Source organism: Ictalurus furcatus, chromosome 8, assembly GCF_023375685.1.
Source record: "Ictalurus furcatus strain D&B chromosome 8, Billie_1.0, whole genome shotgun sequence".
Lineage (NCBI taxonomy): Eukaryota > Metazoa > Chordata > Actinopteri > Siluriformes > Ictaluridae > Ictalurus > Ictalurus furcatus.
Genome location: NC_071262.1, coordinates 25876081 through 25900009, shown reverse-complemented (window position 1 = coordinate 25900009; position 23929 = coordinate 25876081). Strand labels below are relative to the sequence as shown.

At 40.4% G+C, this 23929-nt stretch overlaps 1 protein-coding gene across 9 annotated transcripts in view; it reads left to right on the top strand.

Annotated features, from left to right (window-relative positions):
• Positions 1-23929, top strand: part of prom1a (prominin 1a) — a 67462-nt gene that overhangs the window by 18055 nt on the left and 25478 nt on the right. For 5 of the 9 annotated variants that reach the window (XM_053631768.1, XM_053631772.1, XM_053631769.1 and 2 more), the window contains exons 2-11: positions 7109-7167; positions 7833-7859; positions 11100-11305; positions 19190-19310; positions 20353-20416; positions 20520-20609; positions 20747-20961; positions 21156-21230; positions 22937-23000; positions 23119-23278. In XM_053631768.1, coding sequence (XP_053487743.1) covers positions 7109-7167; positions 7833-7859; positions 11100-11305; positions 19190-19310; positions 20353-20416; positions 20520-20609; positions 20747-20961; positions 21156-21230; positions 22937-23000; positions 23119-23278 — 1081 coding nt within the window. The remainder of the gene's footprint in view (positions 1-7108; positions 7168-7832; positions 7860-11099; positions 11306-19189; positions 19311-20352; positions 20417-20519; positions 20610-20746; positions 20962-21155; positions 21231-22936; positions 23001-23118; positions 23279-23929) is intronic. The other 4 variants (XM_053631770.1, XM_053631774.1, XM_053631771.1 and 1 more) reach the window with 1 other exon arrangement.

The window sequence follows — 23929 nt, the reverse complement described above, 5'->3', positions numbered from 1 at the left end:
CTCTGTTCCAGTTCACATCCTTCAAAGCATTGGCATGTTTTGATTACACTCACAATTCCCCAAACTCCCACACCCAAAGTCTCCATAAAACAAATGAGACAGCAGTGTATGCTACAATAACCAAAAGTTGTCCACAATGTGAAAACAACTCGGAGAGTAAGCTGAACTAACCAAAAAAATTACATTAATACAGAAGTAGATTTAAGAGGAGTAAGTCCACAAGATCTAGGCGAAGTAATACAACGACAATATCTTCAATAAAAATCCAAATACTGTAGAGCTGGAAGGCAGAGTGCAAAAAATAAAAATATAAAAAGACTTTTAATTGTTTAAAATGAGACCATCTCTAAAATGACTTTTTGGGTTTTAGTTGGATATACTATCAGCTCAGTGCCGATAAAACTTAGCAAAAGGTACAAAAACACCAGATTTGATTTCACTGGCACTTTAAAGACAACGTGAGACAATGAGTCAAATGTGTTTTTCTTTTGTAACCGTTATATCTAGACATGGACAAAAGGTCTTGGTACTCTTCTGAAGATTACTGACAAAATCATTGGCTTTTACGTGATAAGTACTGCAATTAATCCCTTTTTTTTTTTTTTTTTAAACGTCAGTTTTGACTTGTACGCTTTTATGAGATTCTACCTCAATGGTGTAAATATGGATCTGAAATTTGGCAGCGTCATCTCTGCTCCAGAACGACGTATATCCCTGAGGCTTAGCCCTGCAAATGGGGAATTTATAAATATATACACGAGCAGAAGCCGAGCTAGGCTGTAGAAACGGATCTCTACGATACACACAGCTGTGGAAGAGTAATCCTGTTATTTGTTCACACCTCTTGTTTGTGGCTTTCTTTTAAAACATGTTCTGCCAGTGTGAAAGTGTTATCTACACTTTGCACGTCCTATTGACGGAAACAAATCTCCGACATTATTTTCGGTTTGCTTTACTCAGTATCTCAGACAGTACTTTCCTGACTTCATACTGTGAAGTATGATTAAGTAGACTTCCTTCTACATCAAAACACTCCTACACTTTAATGTACGTATCTTGAGGAAACACATTTTCCTGACTCCGTACCTTCAAGGTGTTGTTCTGTTAATCCCAGTCATGAGTCATGATGTATAGCTGGACATAATTTTATGGCTGCAAATTTAGACGCCAACTCTGACAAAAGGTTCTGAATGGTTAGAGATGGAGTTATTCTGTGACGAATTCCCTCTCGGTGTTAGTTGCAGTTCGCTTTTTTAGTTAGCTTTTTTAGTTCACACCAAGTGCTTTTGCATACTCTTTATAAATGTCTTTGTTTCTGTTCTTGTCTTGACTCCACCTCTGTCCTGTCATTGTTGTATTTCCTGATTGTGTCCACCTGTTTTGTACTGTCTGGAGACTCCTTCCAAAAAATGTTAAACAAGCATCTCCTAACAGAAAACGTCACCAATGAATAGACGTTTTTATTATTATTATTATTATTATTATTATTATTATTATTATTATTTCCTTAGTTAAATAACACCACATATTTTTAGTCCTTTTATTATAAGACTTGGATTATGTGGAGTGTCTGCCATACAAGTTCCTGTGAATGAGCCGTTACTATAGAAACAGGAATGTATTCGAACAGACGCATTAATACAAGCCTGAGATTTGCGTTACAGCAGACACGACTGTCGGAGCTGCTGTTATAGAAAATGAATCCACATCTTCTGAACAGTCCATTGTGCTTATGATGGCAAGCCAGTTAGATCTTGTGTGGAAAGATGCTTGAGATATTAATCAAATCTAAGTAACTTCTAACTTTTGAAAGCAGTTTCTCTTGTTGTTTGTAGTAAAGATTAGTGGATGCTTTTAAATAACACTGACTCATTGCCCTTGAGATCGTAGTGATGGAAAGCTCGTTCACCTCCTACCCTCGGTGATGACCTTCAGGATATAAACCCATGCAACCTCCAACACTATATATTCAGTTACGTAAACGGTGTTTAGTGTAATGTATCTTTCAGTTTGAACATTTACTTTCCAATCTGACCCGTCCTTTTTTCCTTCCCCGTATCGTATTCACATTCTCGAGCAACCTCTTGTGTCCTCTCTGTCCATGTCGCATTTTTTTTCAGGCTTATTTCTTTTTAGTGCTTGTTTTCTCAACCTTGAAGGACAGTAAAAGCTGGATTCTGTCTTTCAGTAAATCACAAGATATGATACGTGAACTGTAACGGGTAATAAATGACATCAGAGATGTAAGATAATGCACAGGAGGCAAACATTCAGTTTAAATTGATTTACTGTTTAGTGTTATTTACAGAACATGTAATATCAGAATATTTGTGTTTGTAAATTGGGAAAGCATTGGGTTAAGGACCATGGAACTGAAACTTATGGTGCTGAGTCCATAGGGTGTTTACAACATCATAGTGAAGGAACAAGATGCCCTGGGAACTTGTAAAGTTTCTAAGAGAGATCCCATGAGCAAACACAGGGCACCGGGGACATGTGATTAATTCCTAGAACATTTTAATGAGAGAACATCGGACTGTAGAAATGCAGGGAGCAAGGAACATGGTGTAAAGCTGTTGCTTGATGCACTGGGAATTCTTGCACCTGTGGTGCTGTAAAGATTTGACAGTGATTGGGCGGGGGGAAAAGGTTAGCTTTTCATTACCTTTCCAATTGGGCCTGCAAGACAGACACAGGGCCACGCCTCCTTCTTCACCAGGACTGACCGGTACAGAGGCAGTGTATTCTTTACTGAGACTGACAGACACAGAGGCCTCATCTTTCTTCACTGGTACTGACAGAAACAGAAGCCACACCTCCTTTACTGAGACTGACAGACACAGAGGCCACACCTCTTTCTTCACTGGTATTGAAAGAAACAGAAGCCACACCTCCTTTACTGAGACTGACAGATACAAAAGCCACACCTCTTTCTTCACTGGTGCTGACTGACACAGTGGCCACATCTCTTTAATTACTGGGACTGACAGATACAGAGGAGGTTTATCATTATACTCCTACTAATCATCAATCTGTCCCATCAGTTTAGTGTAACATCATTGACAAGCTCATAATATAATGATAATATAATGAAATGCATTCAAGCTTCTACAGCCACACTGGGGAGATTATTTAATGAACAATCCTACTTATTTCTCCATCTCTCACCCTCCTTGTTTTGTTTCCCCCCCTCTCTCTCTCTCTGCATCCTGATAGCAGCAGTGTTAGTGGGAGATGACATGCTGCTGGGAAGATGGGAGGAGGGGGGGAGGAATAGCGTGAAAGGATGGATGAGTGTGTGGTTGTGAAGGAATGTGACTGACACAAAGACAAGGATGCAGTAATAAAACAGTGAAGAAGTTAACACATGGTGCAGCCGCTGTGGATTAATTGAAAAGCTGTCTTGCTGTTCTAAAATGCTTTGATCAGAAATAGATGGAAGAGGAGCAGACAGCGTCATGGCGCTACGTTAAGCCGAACGCTGATCCGTAGGGCTTAGTGGCACAACATGGCAGAGCTGTCGCATATTCTCATACAGTTCCCTAACACACATGCACACACCTGTCAAGTCACTCGCAAGTCACTTTCATGGAGGTGTGCAGGATAACACAACCTTCTTCACACATACATATTCTTCATATAGTGCATCCTGGTGCCATCTCTTCCCCAGATAAGTGGTATGTGTCTGTATATACTGTAAATGACCGATAACAGGGTCACGGACGTCCTAGATCATCGACATGCGTGGAGAGCGAATGCTAGCCTGTCTGGTCCGATCCCACTGAAGAGCCACTGTAGCACAAATTGCTGAAAAAGTTAATGCTACGCAATATTAGGCGGGTGGATTTAATGTTATGGCTGATGGAGAGAGCGAGAGAGAAAGAGAGAGAGAGAGAGAGAGCATGTATTTGACTTACAACCCTTAATAACAAAAGACTGGAGGCTCCTTCCATAAATGTTAAATAACCATCTTCTTACAGCAAAATTTTCTTTGTTAACTAACAACACATTATTTAATCCATTATTAGTTTTAAGATTATGTCGAGCGTCCACCATACACGTCCCTGTGAATTATCCGTTACTATAGAAACAATAATGTACTAGAACAAGCGCACTAATAAAAACCTGTGATTTGCCTTGCCTCTAGGACTCCTGTTATAGAAACTGATTCAACACCTTCTGACCAATCAGAGTTAAGGCTGTGGTATAAGGCTAATATATCACTGTTGTATATTTGAAACCGGCTAGCCAGCTCATATACTTCACTGATCAAAATGTTGAAACGTACCAAGGCTCTTTAAATTGGAAAGATGAAATCTGTGCAGTATGTTGAAAAGCAATAACTCATGCCTAGTACACATGTATGAAAGAAGAGTGAACTGATTTCTGTATTTGACTGCGTTTCAGAACAACACTAGAATTAGGACTTTCCACTTGGGGATATTTTGAATTGGTTCTCTGGTGAAATTCCCTGATCCTCATATCACTAGGTCATATGCTTGCTTTTACTGATCAGGAACACGTCTCCGCAGTCCATCGGTAGTGCATTCAATGTGGAAGCATCCGTCCTTCTTGTAACAGCCTTTTAATCACGTCACCGCTTTTTTTTTTTCTTCACTCAGAATGATGTAAAGGATGTGCAATCCCTTGTTGTAAGATTGCTGTTATTGCCTTGCATTTCACATGTTACCTAGTAAACACTAAGGAAGTGTGGCAGTGGTCATTAATCATAATGTGTAGTAATTACGAAACTACGGGCATTTTTTTATTATTATTGTATGGGGAACATCTGTTTATATGGATTCTGTCTTCAAGCAGAAAGTGGGTTTTTTTCCTCTCCCTGAAATGAGAAGGCATGTGTAGTTATGATGAATAAAACGCCTAATTGGTTGAAAGCAAAGCCTTGAGGGTCCACCCCTCCCCTCCTTTTTCCATCAGTGCTGAAGTTGAATAATAAACTGAGCATCCCTGAAAGAGAATAGACGAGTAGGAGTACGGAACATGTGGCTGTCAGAATCATACTCGTTAGCGGTGTTGCGCATTAGCATTTTCTCTCCCACAGCGCTATAGTGTTTCAACTGAAAAGTCCTGCATTGCACCAAGTCGAGGGGAAATTGCTGTCGTATATATTTGTGTTTTCCACACAGGTCCCTCTGGCTAGCTATTGCGTTCTATTGACAAATGTGTCGTTTTGCCATAGTACATGTTGCACATGGTGCAGTCATTTCCAGCATAATTTTAAGATGACTCTCAAAACTGTGGTTTGGACCTTGATTTAGAAGCAGTGATGAAAGAGAATGCTTTGAGAACGATGTAAGTGCAGGCTCTAATATAAACAAAAGAGATTTGTATTCTCTTGGTCATCATGCCGTTTGTGTGTTGGCTTGGGACAACCCTTCAAGCAGCATCTGACAGGTTTTTCTCAGACCGTGTCACATTGGTTACCTTCAGGCTGGCCATTCCTTATGTCTCTGTCAGGCAGATTAGAATTAATTTAAACTGGCTCTATTGAACACGGATCATTATAGCAGCAGATGCTCAGTTGGCTGACAGAGATCTGTATTCATCATCTCCGTTTGCATGGATGACATGAACTGCACTGTATAATGTGGAATGACTGAGTATCCATTGAGCTCATGATGATTTTCCTATGAAGTCTGACAAATCTTATGCACTCCCACAGAATGTTTGTCAAATCCAGTCCATTCCTATAAAAAGTTTGGCAAATCACATCCATTCCTGCAGAAAGTTTGACCAATTGGTTCTGCTCCCACAGAAAGTTTGGCCAATCACATCCACTCCCTCAGAAAGTTTGTCAGTCTCTTCAGCTCCTGCAGGAAGTTTGACCAGTCCCACCTGCTCCTACAGATGGTTTGACCAATCCTGTTTGCTCCCACAAAAAGAATCACCAATCCCATCCACTCCTGCAGGAAGTTTGCCCCATCCAACCTGCTCCGGCAGGGGGTTTGACCAATCACATCCACTCCCACAGAAAGTGGGAATCTCTCCAGCTCCTGCAGGAAGTTTGACCAGTTCCACTTGCTCCTGCAGAAGGTTTTACCAAATGCAAACACTCCCGTAGAAATTTTGGCCAATCACATTTGTTCCCGCAGACTGTTTGACCAATCGTGCCCACTCCCACAGAAGGTTTGACCAATCCCATCCTCTTCCAGAGAAAGTTTGACCAATACAATCTACTCCTGCAGAACGTTTAACCAATCATATCCACACAGAGAAAGTTTGACCAATGCAATCTACTCCTGCAGAACGTTTAACCAATCATATCCACACAGAGAAAGTTTGACCAATGCAATCTACCCCTGCAGAACGTTTAACCAATCATATCCTCCCAGAGAAAGTTTGACCAATCACTCAGACGTTTTAACTTCCTCCTGCAGAAAGTTTGACCCACCATAGTTTTCTAATGAATTTAGTTTGTTCTATTTCCTAAAATATTAGCAAATAAGTCATTTAAACCATAGTTCAATTCAATTCAATTCAATTTTATTTGTATAGCGCTTTTTACAATAGACATTGTCTCAAAGCAGCTTTACAGAAATATCAACATGGTATACAGATATTAAAGGTGCGAATTTATCCCAACTGAGCAAGCCACTGAGTGGCGACGGTGGCAAGGAAAACTCCCTAAGATGTTTTAAGAGGAAGAAACCTTGAGAGGAACCCGACATAGTGACTATGACCAGAATAAATTCTTTACTGAAGATGAATAAATGTGGTAAACACCAACACAAGCGCACAAGCGCAGCACCACAAAAGCAACTCGCGGCATCCAATATGCTCCCGTGTTAATGAAAGTGGTCTTTCTTTGTCCTGCAAGCTTCATATCTGATGGCCCTCTTCTACGTGCATGGAAATAAAAACCTTCCACTCCTACGACTTTCTTTTCATGAGTCCTGCAGAATGCCACTGCCAATACTTAGTTACTTACAGTTACCAAGGATATGTCCTCTTTATACCCGACACCTGGCTAAAACCTACTCTCTGCTCTCAGACGAAACACTTCCTAAACATTCACAAAGCATCTGGTCTCATGCTATGCGAATCCTCTATGCATAAAAACAAACACTGCTCTCACCTGTCATTGCAGATCTCGTCATCCAAGTGGCAAAGGACAAGTTCGGAGCCATCAAGTCTGAGTACCAGAAGGTAAGTGTGTGCGCTGTACAGGTAGTTGAACCGAAGAGATGCTGTCTTGCCCACGTCAGTTCTTCAGCAGGACGCTAATTGATAGTGATCTCCGAAAAGAGTCTTTCAACCCTGTTATACCAACTGTGCTGCGAGGTAATAGTTTTTGGAAGTAAGCACAAGAAAGATCTATTCGTTGTTTCATTAGTAATACAGTGTTATTAAGTAGCATCCATTCCTTTTGAAGTTGAAATCTGGCAATGGAAGAGGTGTAGCAGAGAAGTCTTGATCCATAAATATTAAGTGTAACCTGTCTGTACACCTCCATTTTGTCCCGTTTTGTCTTAACAAGCTGTAAGAAGTGCCACGATTCCTCTGTAACCATGTTCACTCATTTTATTTGGTTATATGCCCATTGCCTTGGCACACTTAAGAATGGGGATATTCTAAATATGATCAATTCTCTTAGAACCCAGTACACAGATTTAATTAGATTTTATTTAGACTCAAACAAATTGTTGGTACTTTATCCCAGCACAGTATTACACCTTGTTCCTGGTTCTTAAGTGCTTTGTTTGCCTGTTATCTACCTGTTGCTTTTTTCTGACCATCTTTTGTGCTCTTTTTTCCCCCTGTGTCTTTTTTTGCTTTTTTCTGCATGCTTCTCATCATCTGGCTATCCCCAGCCAGAGAACATTGTTCTGACACTGCAGGTAAAGTGTGCACTGAGCCAGCACCCTTATCATCCTTCAGTTGTCCTTTATCATTCTGCACCATAATATTACAATAACACTTTTCTTCCTCAGTCTACACCGTCTGCCTCTAGCTCACTGATTTTCCCTCTTAAGGCCTTTTCTTTTTAAGGTCTTCAGTAAGGTCTTCTGATAAATGTCTTTGTTGTGTCACAAATGTGGTGATCTAGATAGTAGAGCTGTGTCGTTAACTTTTTTTTTTTTTAATTTTTATCCTCCACCCAACTTCTTCCATTGATGCATTGACCTTGCCTGCCTTCTCTTGCAGATACCTTAATCATTGTTGTCCTGTAGAAATTCTGACCATGTCTACCCTTTCCCAATCATACTGGGAGCATGCCTGGCCACTGATACACTATAAGGCCAAAAGTTACCTGACCATCACACCCATATGTCTTTTTGAACATCCCATTCTAGAGCTAGTCCCTCTCTGCTGATATAATAGCCTCCACTCTTCTGGGAAGGTTTCCATTAGATTTTGGAGTGTGGCTGTGGGGATTTGTCCATTCAGCCGCAAGACTGGTTTCGGGCAAGGAGAACTGGGATGCTCTCTGTTCAAGTTCATCCCAAAGCTGTTCAGTGGGGTTGAAGTCAGGGATCTGTGAAGGCCACTCAAGTTCTTCCACTCCAACCTTGGCAAACCATGGACCTCGCTTTGTACACAGGGGCATTGACGTGCTGAAGCATGTTTTGGTTGGGCAACTTGGTTCCAGTGAAGGGAAATCGTAATGCAACAGCAGGGACGTGGTAGTCAGGTGTCCACAAATGTTTGGCCATGTAGTATATACTGATTGTGCCTGATGGTCTGTGAGACGATGATGTGGTCTGCTGATGTGGTCTCCTACCATGTCAGCTTGACCCAAAGAAACGTTGCCTGTGCCAGACATTCCCCAAAGGTACTCTGATTGCAAATGTCTGCTTAAGCAGAAACTCTTACCAAGCCCTCCCACTTCCACAGAAAGATATCTTCCCTTCCCCAGAGACACTCTGACCGTGCCTTCCCACTCCTTCACAAGATCATTGTGCGTAAGCCTCCTGCACTTGCAGAGTTTCTGGCAGTGCCTGCCTCGTTCCACAGAAACACAGAGTGTCCTTTCTGCTCCCACAGAAAGCGTGACTAATCCCACCCACTCCTCCAGTTATTATTTTTGTTTGTACCCACCTGCCATATTTTCTAATGAATTTACTTGGGTCCATTTTCCAACATATAAACAGATTAATTATTTAAACCACAGCGACCCTGACCAGAATAAAGCAGTTAATGAAGAAGAATGAACGAACGCAGTAAGCACGTTGCAGAGTGCCGCACGAGCTAGCTTGATATATATATATACGACAGCCACAGACACAGCCCACGTGAAAGTTAAAAACCCCCTGCGCTTGTGACATTTTTGTTGAGTGGGATCCCAGTCCTAATGAGCATTTCTACTAACACTTATGTACAGTTATTGAGGATATGTTCTGTTTAGATCCTACACGTGGTTATAAATTATTCATAGCCTCCCTGTATACTTCGACCGGTTTCCACATTTATTTCAGTTTGAATCCTCTCATAATGTTTTATGACCAGTTCGTTTGTATCTTTCAAAGGAAAATTTTCCAACTTCATTCAGGGGGGATTTTTTTCAATCCAGCAACTAGTCAACTTCAGTGGACACTTTAACTATGTGTATCTACTCGTTCCACGAGCTCCATTTCTGACCTCCTGCTCACACTGTCATGACAGTAAAAATGTTCTGCACCTATAAATCATTGGTTTAGCTATTAGTATTGTTGTAATTGTCCAAAAGTAGCTCTCGCATGTAGGTGTAAATGACGTATGTTATTCCCTTAATGTTACACGTGCTGCAATTTAGTGGTTTCTTCAGCCACGGAGTCACAAGAACCAGTCACTGGTCAGGTAATCACTGAGATCACAGACAGGATTTCCATTTATATAAACCTTTTGTGAGAAAGTGTTTGCTATTTTTAGCTCAGACAGTGTAATTGCCCAACCTAAAAAAAAAAAAGGTCCAACGACCTATTCAGTTACAGGGAATTTCAGAGGTAATGGCGTAATTGCTGCATTGAGTTCCTTCAGTACTTCTCTCTGTAATCCCAGACACTTGACCTCAGAGCTAGACTTAAGCCTGGCCATGCTGATGAGAACTGAAGATTTGTTGCTCGTGGTCTGTGTCCCGAGCTACGCCCTCTTCTCATAAACAATGATGGATAGTCAAGTTGTTTTATCGAAGACATGCGCTCTTGTTCATGCTACATTAAAGTGATTCATGTCTCTGAGCCAGGCCTTAAAACATCCGTTTGCTGTGATTTCATTTACTCCGAAAGCTCAGCTTCCTGATCTCGCCTTGGCCTGAGAGCGGTGAACGTTTTATAGGAATGTGAAACTAGATTAATTAACCAGACAGACACGGTGAGACCAAGAAACCTGGAGTCTGGAGCCTGGCGAGCTTCCAGCAGCTCCTTCACACTGCATGGCTAAGCAGCTATCGTTTAGATTTGATTAATTATAACACCGCTGTGACATGTTACAAGGTAAGGGAATTCCTTTTCCAGTTTCGAATATACTTTTAATCCGTTTTTTAATACGAGCGTGTTTTAGGTGGAGAGGAGTTTTCAAACTAGGATCACAGATGGCTGGAGATGAGCTGGATCTTTTGAAATTCAATAAGACAGCAGAGCCTAAGAACATATATCCGTTACGAGACTAATATAAAATAATATTAGATGTCTTTGGTGTGTATCATGTTTCCTATTATATGAGCAACTCCCCTTTCCTGTTCCTTTCATTAGTTCTTAGTAGCTCTGACAATAGGAATTAAGATTTTAACAGCTGTAGTGATGGCTACTGTGACTGAAAATAATGTATGCAAAGTAATAAAGCAACAAACTTGTACGTATAGAAATTCCTTATGCATGATCAACAATGAAATTAAATTCCTATTCAACACACAATAAAAGTGTTAAATCAACCTCATGTTGTGTTGAATACACCAAATTGGGATTTTTTACCCATAATAGACCAGTGGCTGTGCAGACACAGGTTTACCTTCTGGTCACCATAGCCATCTTTGCATCTGTCAAGTCTTAAAAGTCCTAAATGTCTTTAGTGTCTCACACATCTCCTGATTACTTACCCGAGAATGTGTCCTTGTTGTGTCTTTCAACTGTATCTGTAAAGTGGAACGTTATGTTGCGCAGGTGATTTACTATGAGCTGGGCTTTGTGGTGTGTGCGGTCCTGGGGATTCTCTTCATTGTGCTTGTACCGCTGGTCGGATTGCTCTTCTGCATGTGCCGCTGCTGCGATAACTGCGGTGGAGAGATGCACCAGAGACAAAGGAAAAACGCAGACTGTCAGAGAGGACTGCTTACCACGCTCCTGCTCACCACCACCTTCATCATCACGTAAGTGTTAAGTGTGCGTGGGTGGGGACATGTGATTATCCTTGGAAATGTACACTACTGAGCAACTGTACAATCAGAACACCAGTTAAATAATTAAGATCAGGTCAATGTCTTAAGTACACTATACTGGGTAGACAAAAGTATGTGGACACCCAACCATCACACCCATACATGTCCATTCCAATGCCAATAAATGTGGCATTTAGTCCGTCCTTTGCTCTTATAATAACCTCCACTCTTCTGGGAAGGCTTTCCACTAGATTTTGGAGTATGGCTGTGGGGATTTGTGCTCATTCAGCTGTAAGAGCATTAGTGAGGTCGGGCATTCGTCAAGTGAGAAGTTCTGTTGCGCAGTCAGAGTTCCAGTTCGTCCCAAAGGTGTTCAGTGGGTTTGAGGTCAGGGCTCTCGAGTTATCCGACTCCAACCTTGGCAGTCCATGTCTTCATGGAGCTCGCTTTGTGCACAGAGGTATTGTCAACCTTGCTGGAACAGGTTTGGTCCTCTTAGTTCTAGTGAAAGGAAATTGTAATGCTACAGCAGACAAAGACATCCTATATAATTCTGCACTTCCAACTTGGCAACAGTTTGAGAAAGAACCACATATGGGTGTGATCCTCAAGTGTCAACCTACTGTACATTTAACCATATAGTGTACTTCGGGACTATTGTTATTTGCTCGTATTTGCCTTGTTTGTACTGTAATTAGTTCCTGCACTATACGGCTATAACAAAGGAATTTCCCTACTCATCTAATTTACCTACCTCCTTCCTAACCTACCTACCTAGCTCCCTTCTCAGTTTCCTACACCCACCTAAGCCCAACTTTCCACTAAATAAAGCTACCCACCTACCTACCCACCCACCTATTCGCTGAAGTGCCTCTCACTAAGCTCTCTACATAGCTACAGACCTACTTACCTACCCACGTACCTACCTAAAATAGTTTACATGCCATCCACACATTACAGTTTCATGAGCTCACCCCAAAACCTTTGTCACACCTTATGGAAAGTAACTGATTACCTGTCTAGTCACTTGCTGTGTCCATCAACAACTTGATACAGCTTTTTAAAACCCTGCTTCAAGGTTAAACTTACTGCCACTGTACTTCATAATACCAAAAAAAAAGTTGTGTTAGGATCGAGGACTTTTTTAAAGATGGTACAGTATACTGTTAAATACAGAGAAATCTCTAATTATTAGCAAGATAATTATGGTTAGAACTATTCGTGCAGAATCATATTGGCATTGTAGACTCATATTAGTTCATTTAAGTGCTTGAATTTTTCTTGGTATCTCGGTTGAGAGCACGAGGTACGCATTTTCTATCCCCTGAATTTTTCGAGCTTAAAGGCAAGTGTGTGTGTTTAGAGGTGGTGGTCTCGGACAACTTTACTAAAGACTTTACTCAAATCTGGCAACCTTTTGAGGCGTGAACTACACGCAGGTTATTTTAATAAACTGAACGCACTGGCTAGAAATTCAAGTAAAGCACCTGAGATATGAATAACCGGTTCTGAGTATGAGTAACTTTCAATATTCATCTTACATCATCAATGTGGTCCAAGATGACTAATCCACACTTGTGTCACTTTACGCTATGAATCCTGAGAGTGTAGCTGAATTCAAAGAGGTTTTGCATTCGATTACACTATTAATTTCTCTAAAGGAGTGTCTCTAAAAACCACTACAGTGTTCACATCTTTAATGATGGTCACCATGAGTTATTCGCCATGGCAACAAGCGCACTTCCACGCTCTGACGTGAGTTATCCGATCCTGATGAGCAGCTTTATGGTGCTACAACTGAACTAGAGAACCATTTCTACTGATCCCACTTTTCAGTATAGTAAGAGTGCAGCCCCTGAGGCTGGACATGCAGAGGCTTTGAGGGCAACACCACAAAACTGAACTTGATATGCTTTATGTCTCTGTTTGGTTGCTTCTTTATTAGAGATTCCATAGCCAAGGCTTGGCTGCCAGGAGATCTGGGGCTCAGTCGCCTCACGCACATATTAAATCTCCAGGGCCAGGAGGCACCACGGCATACCGGTTTTAATGAAGCTATTACAGTGACGGGGACAGAGAGGCAACCCGGAGCGGGCTAAATTACAGAGACTGGAAAAAAAGACTCGACAACGTTGAGAGAATGTCAAGTACCTGCTGGTCTTTTGGTAGCTAGACTGAAAATGCTACAGCATTATCACTATGAAGCTCAAAAGGCCATTGTTGAAAGCGCAGTGTATTTACACAGTCATGAATGAGCTTTTAGCTTCAAGAAGCACCAGGAATAAGATCACTCATTGGCATTAAGTGCTTGGGGAGGTGCTTTAGAGGGTTAGACTGCAAGTTTTAGACTTTGTGTTACAGTGTGAACAATGCTCAATGAACAATGCCTTTAGTTCCAACAGGTGTCCTTTCTTCTCGGCTGCGCCCTCATTTTTATACCCTATTGGCAGTAGTGGCAGCCATTAGAAAAAAAAATAGCAGGAACTAGTTATAAAGCTGAATAAATTGCGATGTGACCCAATTAGCACGCAGACATGACTGCTCCTTACTGCCATCCTGCTTGCAAGACAAGGATGCTGTCACACACCAGAGCAGCGATGCGATAGAGTGACGATCAGACACCACAGGAGCCTTCAAGCAAGGCTGCTTTTATTTTTAGCTTTTCTAACCGACATGGCATCAAATATACAAAATTAGGTCCATGAGCAACATCCCGCATGGTTCCCCATTTCACTCGGGTTTGCGATCTGATATTTCTGAAGCTGAAATGTTTCAGGGGGGAAAACAAATCCTGCATCCATTAGCTCGCATTGTCCAGTGATGTGCAATGTATTATCGGCCTCTTCCAGGAGTTATATAAGTCTATTCTATCTCTTAGTTACAAAAAAAAAGTGAATTACAGACGTTTCTCTGAGAGAAGGAGAGAAATAACTGTGTGCCCAGAATGTTGTGTCCTCATCTTCTGAATGGGAAGGAAAAATGATTGTCTTGCACTTCAGTTCCCAGCCTGCCATGGCCTACTTTCTCTCCTCACACAAGGGCAAGGGTGCTGGGGTAATTTGGAAACGGGGGGCGGGGGGCGTTAATGCTAGTGGGATCAGACAGAACACATATAAAAATAAAAGCATTTTTAAACCTTAAAACTACAGTGTCTCACAAAAGTGAGTACACCCCTCACATTTTTTGTAAATATTTGATTATATCTTTTCATGTGACAACCCTGAAGAAATGACACTTTGCTACAATGTGATGTGAGTGTACGGCTTGTGTAACAGTGTAAATTTGCTGTCCCCTCAAAATAACTCAACACACAGCCATTAATGTCTAAACGGCTGGCAACAAAAGTTAGTACACCCCTAAGTGAAAATGTCCAAATTGGGCCCAAAGTGTCAATATTTTGTGTGGCCACCATTATTTTCCAGCACTGCCTTAACCCTCTTGGGCATGGAGTTCACCAGAGCTTCACAGGTTGCCCCTGGAGTCCTCTTTGGTGCTCTCAAATGTAATCTGTTCAAAGTAAGATCATTTACACAAACAACAATTATTAATCGAGTTGATTTAAGCAACCAGAAATGAAAAATAAAAGCTACAAAAGTAGAGGTGACACACAACAGTTCTTATATCACTTTAAATTAAGAATACAGTTTAAATTAGCGATATTCAAAAGTATTTAATAATGTTGGTAATCTGCTGTAGCTGTAGGTTGCTTGTTAAATCTTATAATTAAATCTTATCATTACAGTCCCACCTGTGGAACCACACACACACAGCTGCCATCAGGAGCATACATGAGTATGGGGGGAGCTAAAACTATTGCTTACTGTACAAGTATAGGATCTACTATACTGATTTGCAGTAAAATCAATAGATATGGCTTCGGCTAATTTGACATCTCTTGCTAAACACTGAACACAACACGAAGGTTAGGCATGGACCAGTGGTGCTTCTGAAAAAGATTGTGCCTCCTGATAACTCTGTCTCACTCTTCACCTTCCACGCATCTCCACGTCCCCTCACAGTGACTGCCTTTGTCTCGACCAGACTCCTGATTGTTTTGCACACCGATCACATTTCATCTCTGCAGCTTAGGCCAGAGGGAAGCCAGAGAGTGGATCTGGAACAGAGAAATTGTTGGGTGAAATCAGACCCTGTGGGTCAGCCCATGTTTAGAAAGGTATTTAATGGGGTTCTCACCCCCACCCAGAGCTCGAACAGCCCCCGGTGAGGCAGCTAGGAACGTAGCGGGAACACAGCGGGAATACAGCAGGGCTTTGTGCAGCGGAAACACGAGGCTCATGCCCACCAACCACACGCCACATTTTCCCGTGCAGCGGACCAACACAAATGAAGCAGCTTAATTATGTCGAAACTTTTGTAGCTTATTTCAGAAACTGAAGAAGCATCTGTCGTATCCTGTTGAGAGATGACACCGAGGCGTGCGAGTGTAAATTACATAGAACACTGAAACTCGAATGGTTTAATTAATAACACTTGTGATTCCCTCCTACATCTTCTCTTCAGTTCTTACCAAACATGTTTAAAAATATGTATTTATATCAGATATAGTGTATCTAGGGTCATTTTGACCCAAAAGTAATCTTTCAGCATAAGGGCTAAAAATAGCTTGCTAGAAAACAACTACTATAGTACATAGTATGATAGTTAGCCTAATGTTAGCTAGCTTGCTAGTGCTCATTACATGTTATAATAGTTAGATTGACCTTACCCAGCTTGTTATCAAACTTGACTAACAAACTACAATTAAAGTCATATACTGCTGGAGAGATGACATTAGCTAAGCTAACTACTAAGATAGCAACATTTTTTAGATTTTAAAAAACTGCCTTATCATCATTTAGCAATATTAGAAGCTAGATGGATAATAACTGAATTGAAGACATGATATAGAACAAATATTGTTACTGTTTTTCACAATATGTCAGCTAGCCTAATGTTAGCAGCTTGCTAGTACTAATTACATAATTTAACACCTACACTAATCTTAGCTAGCTTCTTATCAATTATGGAAAACTGAACAACTAGAACACTGCTGGGTGACACAGAGGACATTAGCTGGAAACATTTTTTAGACCAAAAAACTGAGTTTACCTTTAAATAAAATTTTTAAAAGCCCTTATTTAGCAACATGACCTAAGTTAATGACTAGCTAAATTGCTAGCTTAGGTGTGTGCAGTTGTTTTTTAGTGTGTGAATAGTTGAGCTCTCTGGCCAGTGCTAGATTAATAATCAATATCTAAAAAGTGGCCTGGGTCAGTGTAAAATCCGTCATTTAGAAAGAGTTACTTTAGTAAAATCGACAACGAACAAAGAGTCAAATCTCCTGGCAAGAGATGACCCTAAAGCATACGAACGCGAAGTCTAAAATGATTAGCATGAGCATTTAAATGGTTGAATACACACACTACATTCTCTTCCCTCCAGGCTGCACACTAAGCGTGTTTAATTTCAAATCTGATGTTCTTTTGGTATGTTTTCCCGCTTCAGACAAAATTAGCTAATGTCTAAATATTTCTCCTGCTGCCCTGGCAACGTTGTCGTGATAAGGTGCCGCGTCTTGTTTACACATTTATTTTGGAACCGTCACGTCTGGGTGGCGGCGGTGTTTTTCCAAAATGGCTTCAGGCACAAAATTAATCTCGGGTTTCTCTGCTTGAATTGTGAGCTCTTTTCCTTGAGAGGCTGTATTTTTTTATTTATTTATTTTTCAATACGTGTTGTCTCTCCTATCTATTTGTCTCAGGGAGTCACACCATCTTTCGTTCTACTTTCTTACTTCCGTAACTCTGATCTCCTGACCCAGCTGGTCCAAACATATCATATTTACTGAAAGGGAAGGAGGACAAACGTTAGTGGGGATGGAGGGACAATAACAAAGCCTCTTTGTGGTTAGGAGAACGTTACGAGTCACCTCAGCTAGTGTTGTTGATGTCCAGAGGGAGGATGGGGCAATAGGAGTCACCTTCTCTGAACTTTGAAACTTTTATCTTGTTCGGTTCCTGTGTCATGCCTCATGGTACGACAAATCATGCTAATACATACTGTATACATAATTGTGTATAGAGTTCCTAGTGTATTAGTTACTAAATCAGTAAACAGTTATTCACTAATTAATTTGTCAAATGTATTATATTGGAACAATATGAGTGTCAGTGTGAGGGGGAAAAACCCATTTGGAGTCACCATGGCGACAATTTCTGCCAATAATGTGTCTCTGCTTTGAGAAAACACAAATATATTCGACCAAATCAACATGGAATTGTTTTTATTTTAGCTGATTTCTAACCTTGCTTTGACCGCCTGTCTTCATCCAGTTTAACAAACGTACCAGTAGAAACAGTCCGTGTCCTTAAAGATGTTTTTCTAGCCAGGTGTGACTTTCTCCCACAGTGAATGTCACACGTTGATCAAGTTTTTGGGTTAGGACTTCAGGCTAAACAGGCCATTTTATAATCACATGCTACTCTTGCTGTCAAAATGTCCGCAAAGCTCCTGCGCAGTCACATCATCATCAAAACAGAGAAGAGCGCTTACACACTCAGCAATGTTTAACCCTTTCTAGCAGTATACTGGTGTTCTTACTGGACATCGTCAATCAGTATAAACAAACAAATTATTTCATTGCCGCAAGACTGTTGGATTACTGTGTGTAGAGGATCCTGACTCTGATTTGGGGAGGGGTGTGAGCCCCCTGCTGGGCAAACAATTCACACCTCTCCACAATAACATTGGTACAGATAAAATGGACAGTACAATGAAAGCTTTTTTGATAATAAAACACCATATACATCTGCCACAATACATTTATAACGTTTCAATCTAGTAGGCTAGGTAAAAAAAAAATACTTATGAAAATATTGTAAAGCCCTGAGTGTCTACTTTCATCTGAGCCATTAGCTACTACTGTGCGGTGTGACATCGCAAATAAATCCAGTGCACCCCAAAACAGGTGGAAATTCCATTTGGCCACTAAGGCATTAATAACCAGATTTAGTCAACTGAGCTGACTAAAATGACTCGGCAATTATTTCCTCACTCACGTTAGCGTAAACAGAGATCAGAACAGAGATTGAACTGATGACTTTTACCTCAGGTGATGAGGGGTGTCTCACATATTTCAAATTTTATTTTATATCTCTATTTTCCATGAAGGCGTCTCATTTTGCACTATCGTCTCCTCAGATATTCCCCAGGTTTCTAACAGATTATATTTTTGAGTCACCGCTCTTGCTACGTGATTCCACTTGAAAGGAGCCAGTTATAGAGCTAGTATCCTGCTAATGCAGACCCTGATTCATGAGCCTGACACACATTTTCGCAAAGTGTTTTTTCATTCCACCACGCAGGAAGGAAAATGTAGCTGTCCTTCATTCCCGTACCTCCTGCTGCTACCTGCGGCAGTGTTCAATTAAAGCTGCTCGAAATTAATCAGTGAAGATACTTGATCATTCATCTCGCAATCCGAATAATAATGTTGATTTATTAATTTTTTTTCAGATGAAGGTTCCTGTTCATTTGCACATTGTGCTACAAAACGACGTGCAGATTTCTTTTCTGTGCATAAACATACAAGATTGTGATCTGGTTTAATAGTATGGACAGATTATCATTGTAGATACAGCTGCATCAATAACATGTATATGAAAATATTATTTTTGAGAATTTTTGTGATTATTTGTGATTATTGTGTGAATGATGTAATGCATGTGGGAAAATGTGATTTTTTTTCTATGTGAGTGCTGCCATCTACTGGCTGGTTGTTTCCAGATGTTATTCTTTCAGTGTTCTAATTAATTACATGGAGAACTGCATATGTAGAAGGATTTTTAGGGGATTTTCTCTCTTCTGTGCTCCCAGTGCTGGGGTCTTGTGTGCATATGCAGCCAATCAGAACCTGAGTTCTCAGTTGAAGACCATGAGGAAGCTCGTCAACAGTAACCTGCGAGATCTGTACACCGTTGCCAATAACACACCAGCAGTAAGAACTTAAGATGTTATCCTGCATGACACAGCATGGCTAGACGGATTGATCGATTGATTGATAGATATGGGATGATAAACAGATGAATGGATGAAGGGGAAGATGGACCGGCAGATGATAGGCTGGATGGACAGAGAAATGAACAGCCGGATGGATGAACATATGGAGGGATGGATGGTTAAAGAAATGGACAGTCATATATATATAGGTGGATAAATGGATGAATATATGAATGGATGGCCAGGCAGTAGAATGGATGAATGGGCAGATGGATGGAAAGATGAATGAGTGGATGGTCAGACAGATAAATAAATGGATAGATGGGATGTATGAAGAGGTGGGATGGATGGCTGGGTAGGTGCACAAAAACATGGACAAATGAATGAATGGACATATGGATGGGTGTGTGCAGAAACATTGACAGACGAATGGGTGGACACAGAGATGGATGGATTGATTGATGCATGGATGGATGGGTGGCCCATCAGGTGGATGGATAGATGGGCAGAAGCATGGACAGATAAATGACTGGATAATGAACGGATGAGTGGGTGATGGACAGATGAATGACTGGTCATACTGATGCATGAATGGGCAGAGGGATAGATAGATGAAAGAGTGGATGATCAGACAAATGAATCAATCAGTAGATGTGACGTATGAAGAGGTGGATGGATGGATGGCTGAATGGAAGGATAGACCAACAGATGAATGGGTGGATGCATGAATAGAGAGATGGATGGGGGGTGCATAGAAGGATGGACGGATGAACGGATGAACATAGGTGATGGATGAATGGATGGGTGTGTGGGTAGAAGCACTGACCGATGAGTGGATGGATGGATGGATAGGTGGGCGAAAACATGGATAGATGAATGACTGGACATACTAGTGAATGGATGGATGTTCGAGTGATGAATGGATTGATATATTTGTACATTAATATTGCATCAGTTTAAATCCACCTCTAAAAGTCCAGTTTAATTGTATTCTTTATAATTACAGATTGTAAATTAGTTTTGTATGATCTCTTTCCCAGCAAATCGATCACCTGATATCTCAGTACGGAACCGCCAAGAACCAGGTGCTCTGTGATCTGGACAGTAAGTATACAATGTTGGTTGCAGTATACTGTCCAATACATGTTTACATTGCATATAAACGAATTGTTTGTGTGTGTGTGTGTGTGTGTGTGTGTGTGTGTAGATGTAGGTCAGTTATTGGGTGGAAAGATACATGAAGAGCTCGGAAAAGTGGTGCTTCCTGCCCTGGACGAGGCACAGAACATGGCTGGAGGTAGAACATTCTCCACACTTATCCTTTGCCTTTGGTCACTTAGTCAAAGCGAAAAGAACCGCTAAAGGTAACCATGACAAATACATCCATAGAGACATGGTCACATCTGTGTTTGTGTGTGTGTGTGCGCGCGCCAGTGATGCAGGACACGAAGGAGGCTCTGGAGAACGTGACCGTGACGTTGCAGGTTCTACAGGAGGGCACGGCGCAGCTGCAGTCTAACCTGAGCAAGGTGCGAGTGGACATCATGAATACCCTCGACGACCAGGTGTGCGCTCAATCATTTTCACCCATCTGCAGCAACATCCTCAACTCGCTCAACCAACTGGAGATCAGCGCTAACTACTCAGCGGTGAGGTTTAACTTCAGTTTAAGTATGTAATCTATGAAATCTTATCATCTTTAATTATTAGGATACTAAACAATATTTATGGAAACCATAATATTTATAGAGTTTGAACTTTTAGGATGGATTATCTTGATCAGAATACAAACGTAAGAGCTCATTTGTTTATAAAATGCTGAATTAGAGCTTGTGTGTTTCAGCTGCCTGGTGTGAGTGAGCAGTTGGACAAAGTGAATGACGTTTTGAAGACCGACCTCAGCCAGATAGTTCACAAGGTACCAAATTGTTTAAAAGCGCTCTTCTCTCTGGTTTCTCTCTTTGGGGTTTAAGAGGTCAGGATATTCACCCATTTTCTGCATTCTGGTGGACAGATCTGCCATGCTGTTGTGACTTTACAATGACACCATTTCATCCTGGCTTTGGCAGGTCATAATATGCAATATACGCTCCCCGTCCACTAGGAACTTCACTAGGAACACCTGTACACCTGCTCATTTATGCAGTTGCCCAATCAGCCAGTCATGTGGCAGCAGCACAATGCATAAAGTCAGGCAGATACAGGTCAAGAGCTTCGGGTAATGTTCACATCAAACATCAGAATGGGGAAACGGTGTGGTCTCTGTGACTTTAACCTTGACATGGTTGTTGGTACCAGAAGGGCTGGTTTGAGTATTTCAGAAACTGCTGATCTCCTGGGATTTTCACATATGACAGTCTCTAGAGTTTAGACAAAATGGTTGAAAAAAACATTGAGTGAGTGACAGTTCTGTGGGTAGAATTGCCTTGTTGATAGGAGAGGTCAGAGGAAAAGTCCAGATTGGTTTCGAGCTGCCTGGAAGGATATGGTAACTCAAATAATCTCTCTTTGCAACTGTGCTGGCCTGTATGTGCATGATGGTGTGCATTGTGCTGCTGCCATATGATTGACTGATTGGATGACTGCATAAATGAACAGGTGTACAGGTGTTCCTATTAAAGTGGACAGGGAGTGTAATGCAGGCACACCTAGTTACAGGGACTGGATCAAATTTATGACCGTTACACCAATGTATTAATTTGTTACCTAAACTCCAATGGTCTATTTTAGTCCAATTTGAGAGAGTTTTCTGGCCAAAAATAAAATGAAATCGACTAGAAAATAAAAATAGAGCAAAAAATATAAATACAGGAAACTTCTTTTATGGTAAGAGTGACCATTTTAACGGATATAATTAGGAAAAAAAAAAACATTTATAGCTTCATCAGTTAAAATAATTGAACACTTGTACTTCTACAGTTATGTTTCCTTTGGAGGGGAAAAAAATAATTAAAAAAGTGATTAAAAAAGAAAACCTGTTTATTACCAAACATCAGGATATTATTTTGTATAGGTATCATACGGCAATTTTATCCTTAACATTTTTACTGTTTAACCCCTTAACTGTCGGGTTTATTATTATACAATTTTCCTATTAGTTCTATGAGCTGTAGTCACTAAATGACATTATATTAGGATATTAAAATTAAGCCCAAGTTTATTATTTAGAGTTTATTATTCAGGGTTTATTATTTAGAGTTTATTATTTTATTATTTAGAGTTTATTATTTAGAGTTTATTATTTTATTATTCAGGGTTTATTATTTAAAGTTTATTATTTTATTATTTTGAGTTTATTATTTAGAGTTTATTATTTTATTATTTAGAGTTTATTATTTAGAGTTTATTATTTTATTATTCAGGGTTTATTATTTATAGTTTATTATTTTATTATTTTGAGTTTATTATTTTGAGTTTATTATTCGGAGTTTATTGTTCAGGGTTTATTATTTAGAGTTTATTATTTTATTATTTTGAGTTTATTATTCAGGGTTTATTATTTATAGTTTATTATTTTATTATTTAGAGTTTATTATTTAGAGTTTATTATTCAGGGCTCTAGCATATGGCTTTTAGAGTAGAGGTTTGACTCTTTCCCTGAAGCGTGTTCTTCTCATCCTCCAGGGGTTTTTAGCCTTCAATGACACCCCAACCATGGTAACAAACCAGACCAGAAATGTAGCTGAAGGTAAGGTTTATAAGTAAATGCCCCCACGATGCCACAGATAATCCATGCGTCACTTCTCTCATGTAATGTTCGAGACCTCTCCTTCTTTTCTCTCCTCCTTTTTTCTGAATCATATTAGGAGTCCGAGGTTTGTTGGATGGCATCGGCAACAACATCACCAGATTCTCCAAGCTGTTTCCGGTGCAGACTACTCTGAACAACGTCACCATTTTCATCAGTCACACACACTCACAAATCGAGGATCTTTATCCAGAGATCGACAAAATGGACTTCTATAGGTACTTCAGCCGTGACGGATACACAGGCCTCAGTCACAGCGATGTCTCTGTGCACGTCGGAAATGTCTTAAATGTTATATCAAAGCATGCATAAACAAACAAACTCCACCTGAACAGCAATCTGGTTGTACACAAGCAAAATTTAATGGCTGGTTAAGTAATTAGACATGCCAAATAATCCAGAATGATGACTTTCAGTCTAATCGATCTTGAAGCATGTGCTCTTTACAGAATGCTCCATATAACTACAGCTTTTCACTATTCCCACATTCCTGCAGATCGAAATGAGGTCCCCCCCAAGCCCCCCCCCCAAAGTTTTTCTTTTACCATTACCATTATCAGTGTTAGATTTAACTATTAATTAAACCACTTATTCACTTGTACGAAACTGCCGCTGATTAAACATCATCAATCAGGGACAAAGTAGGCGTGCATTAGCATAGTGATGAATAAGCACAAAAAAAAAAAGTCATCTTATTAAAAAAAATTGATGCGTTTGAATTTTTTTCTGTGTGGCAGCTGCTTCAAAGTGCAAAAGATCTTTAAAAGAAGAAGATATTTGTTTAACTTAAGCCAGTTTTCTTAACTAAGAGTAATCGTAATGAACTGAAATAACACAAATGTCTAAGACGTCATTTAAAATAATGCACA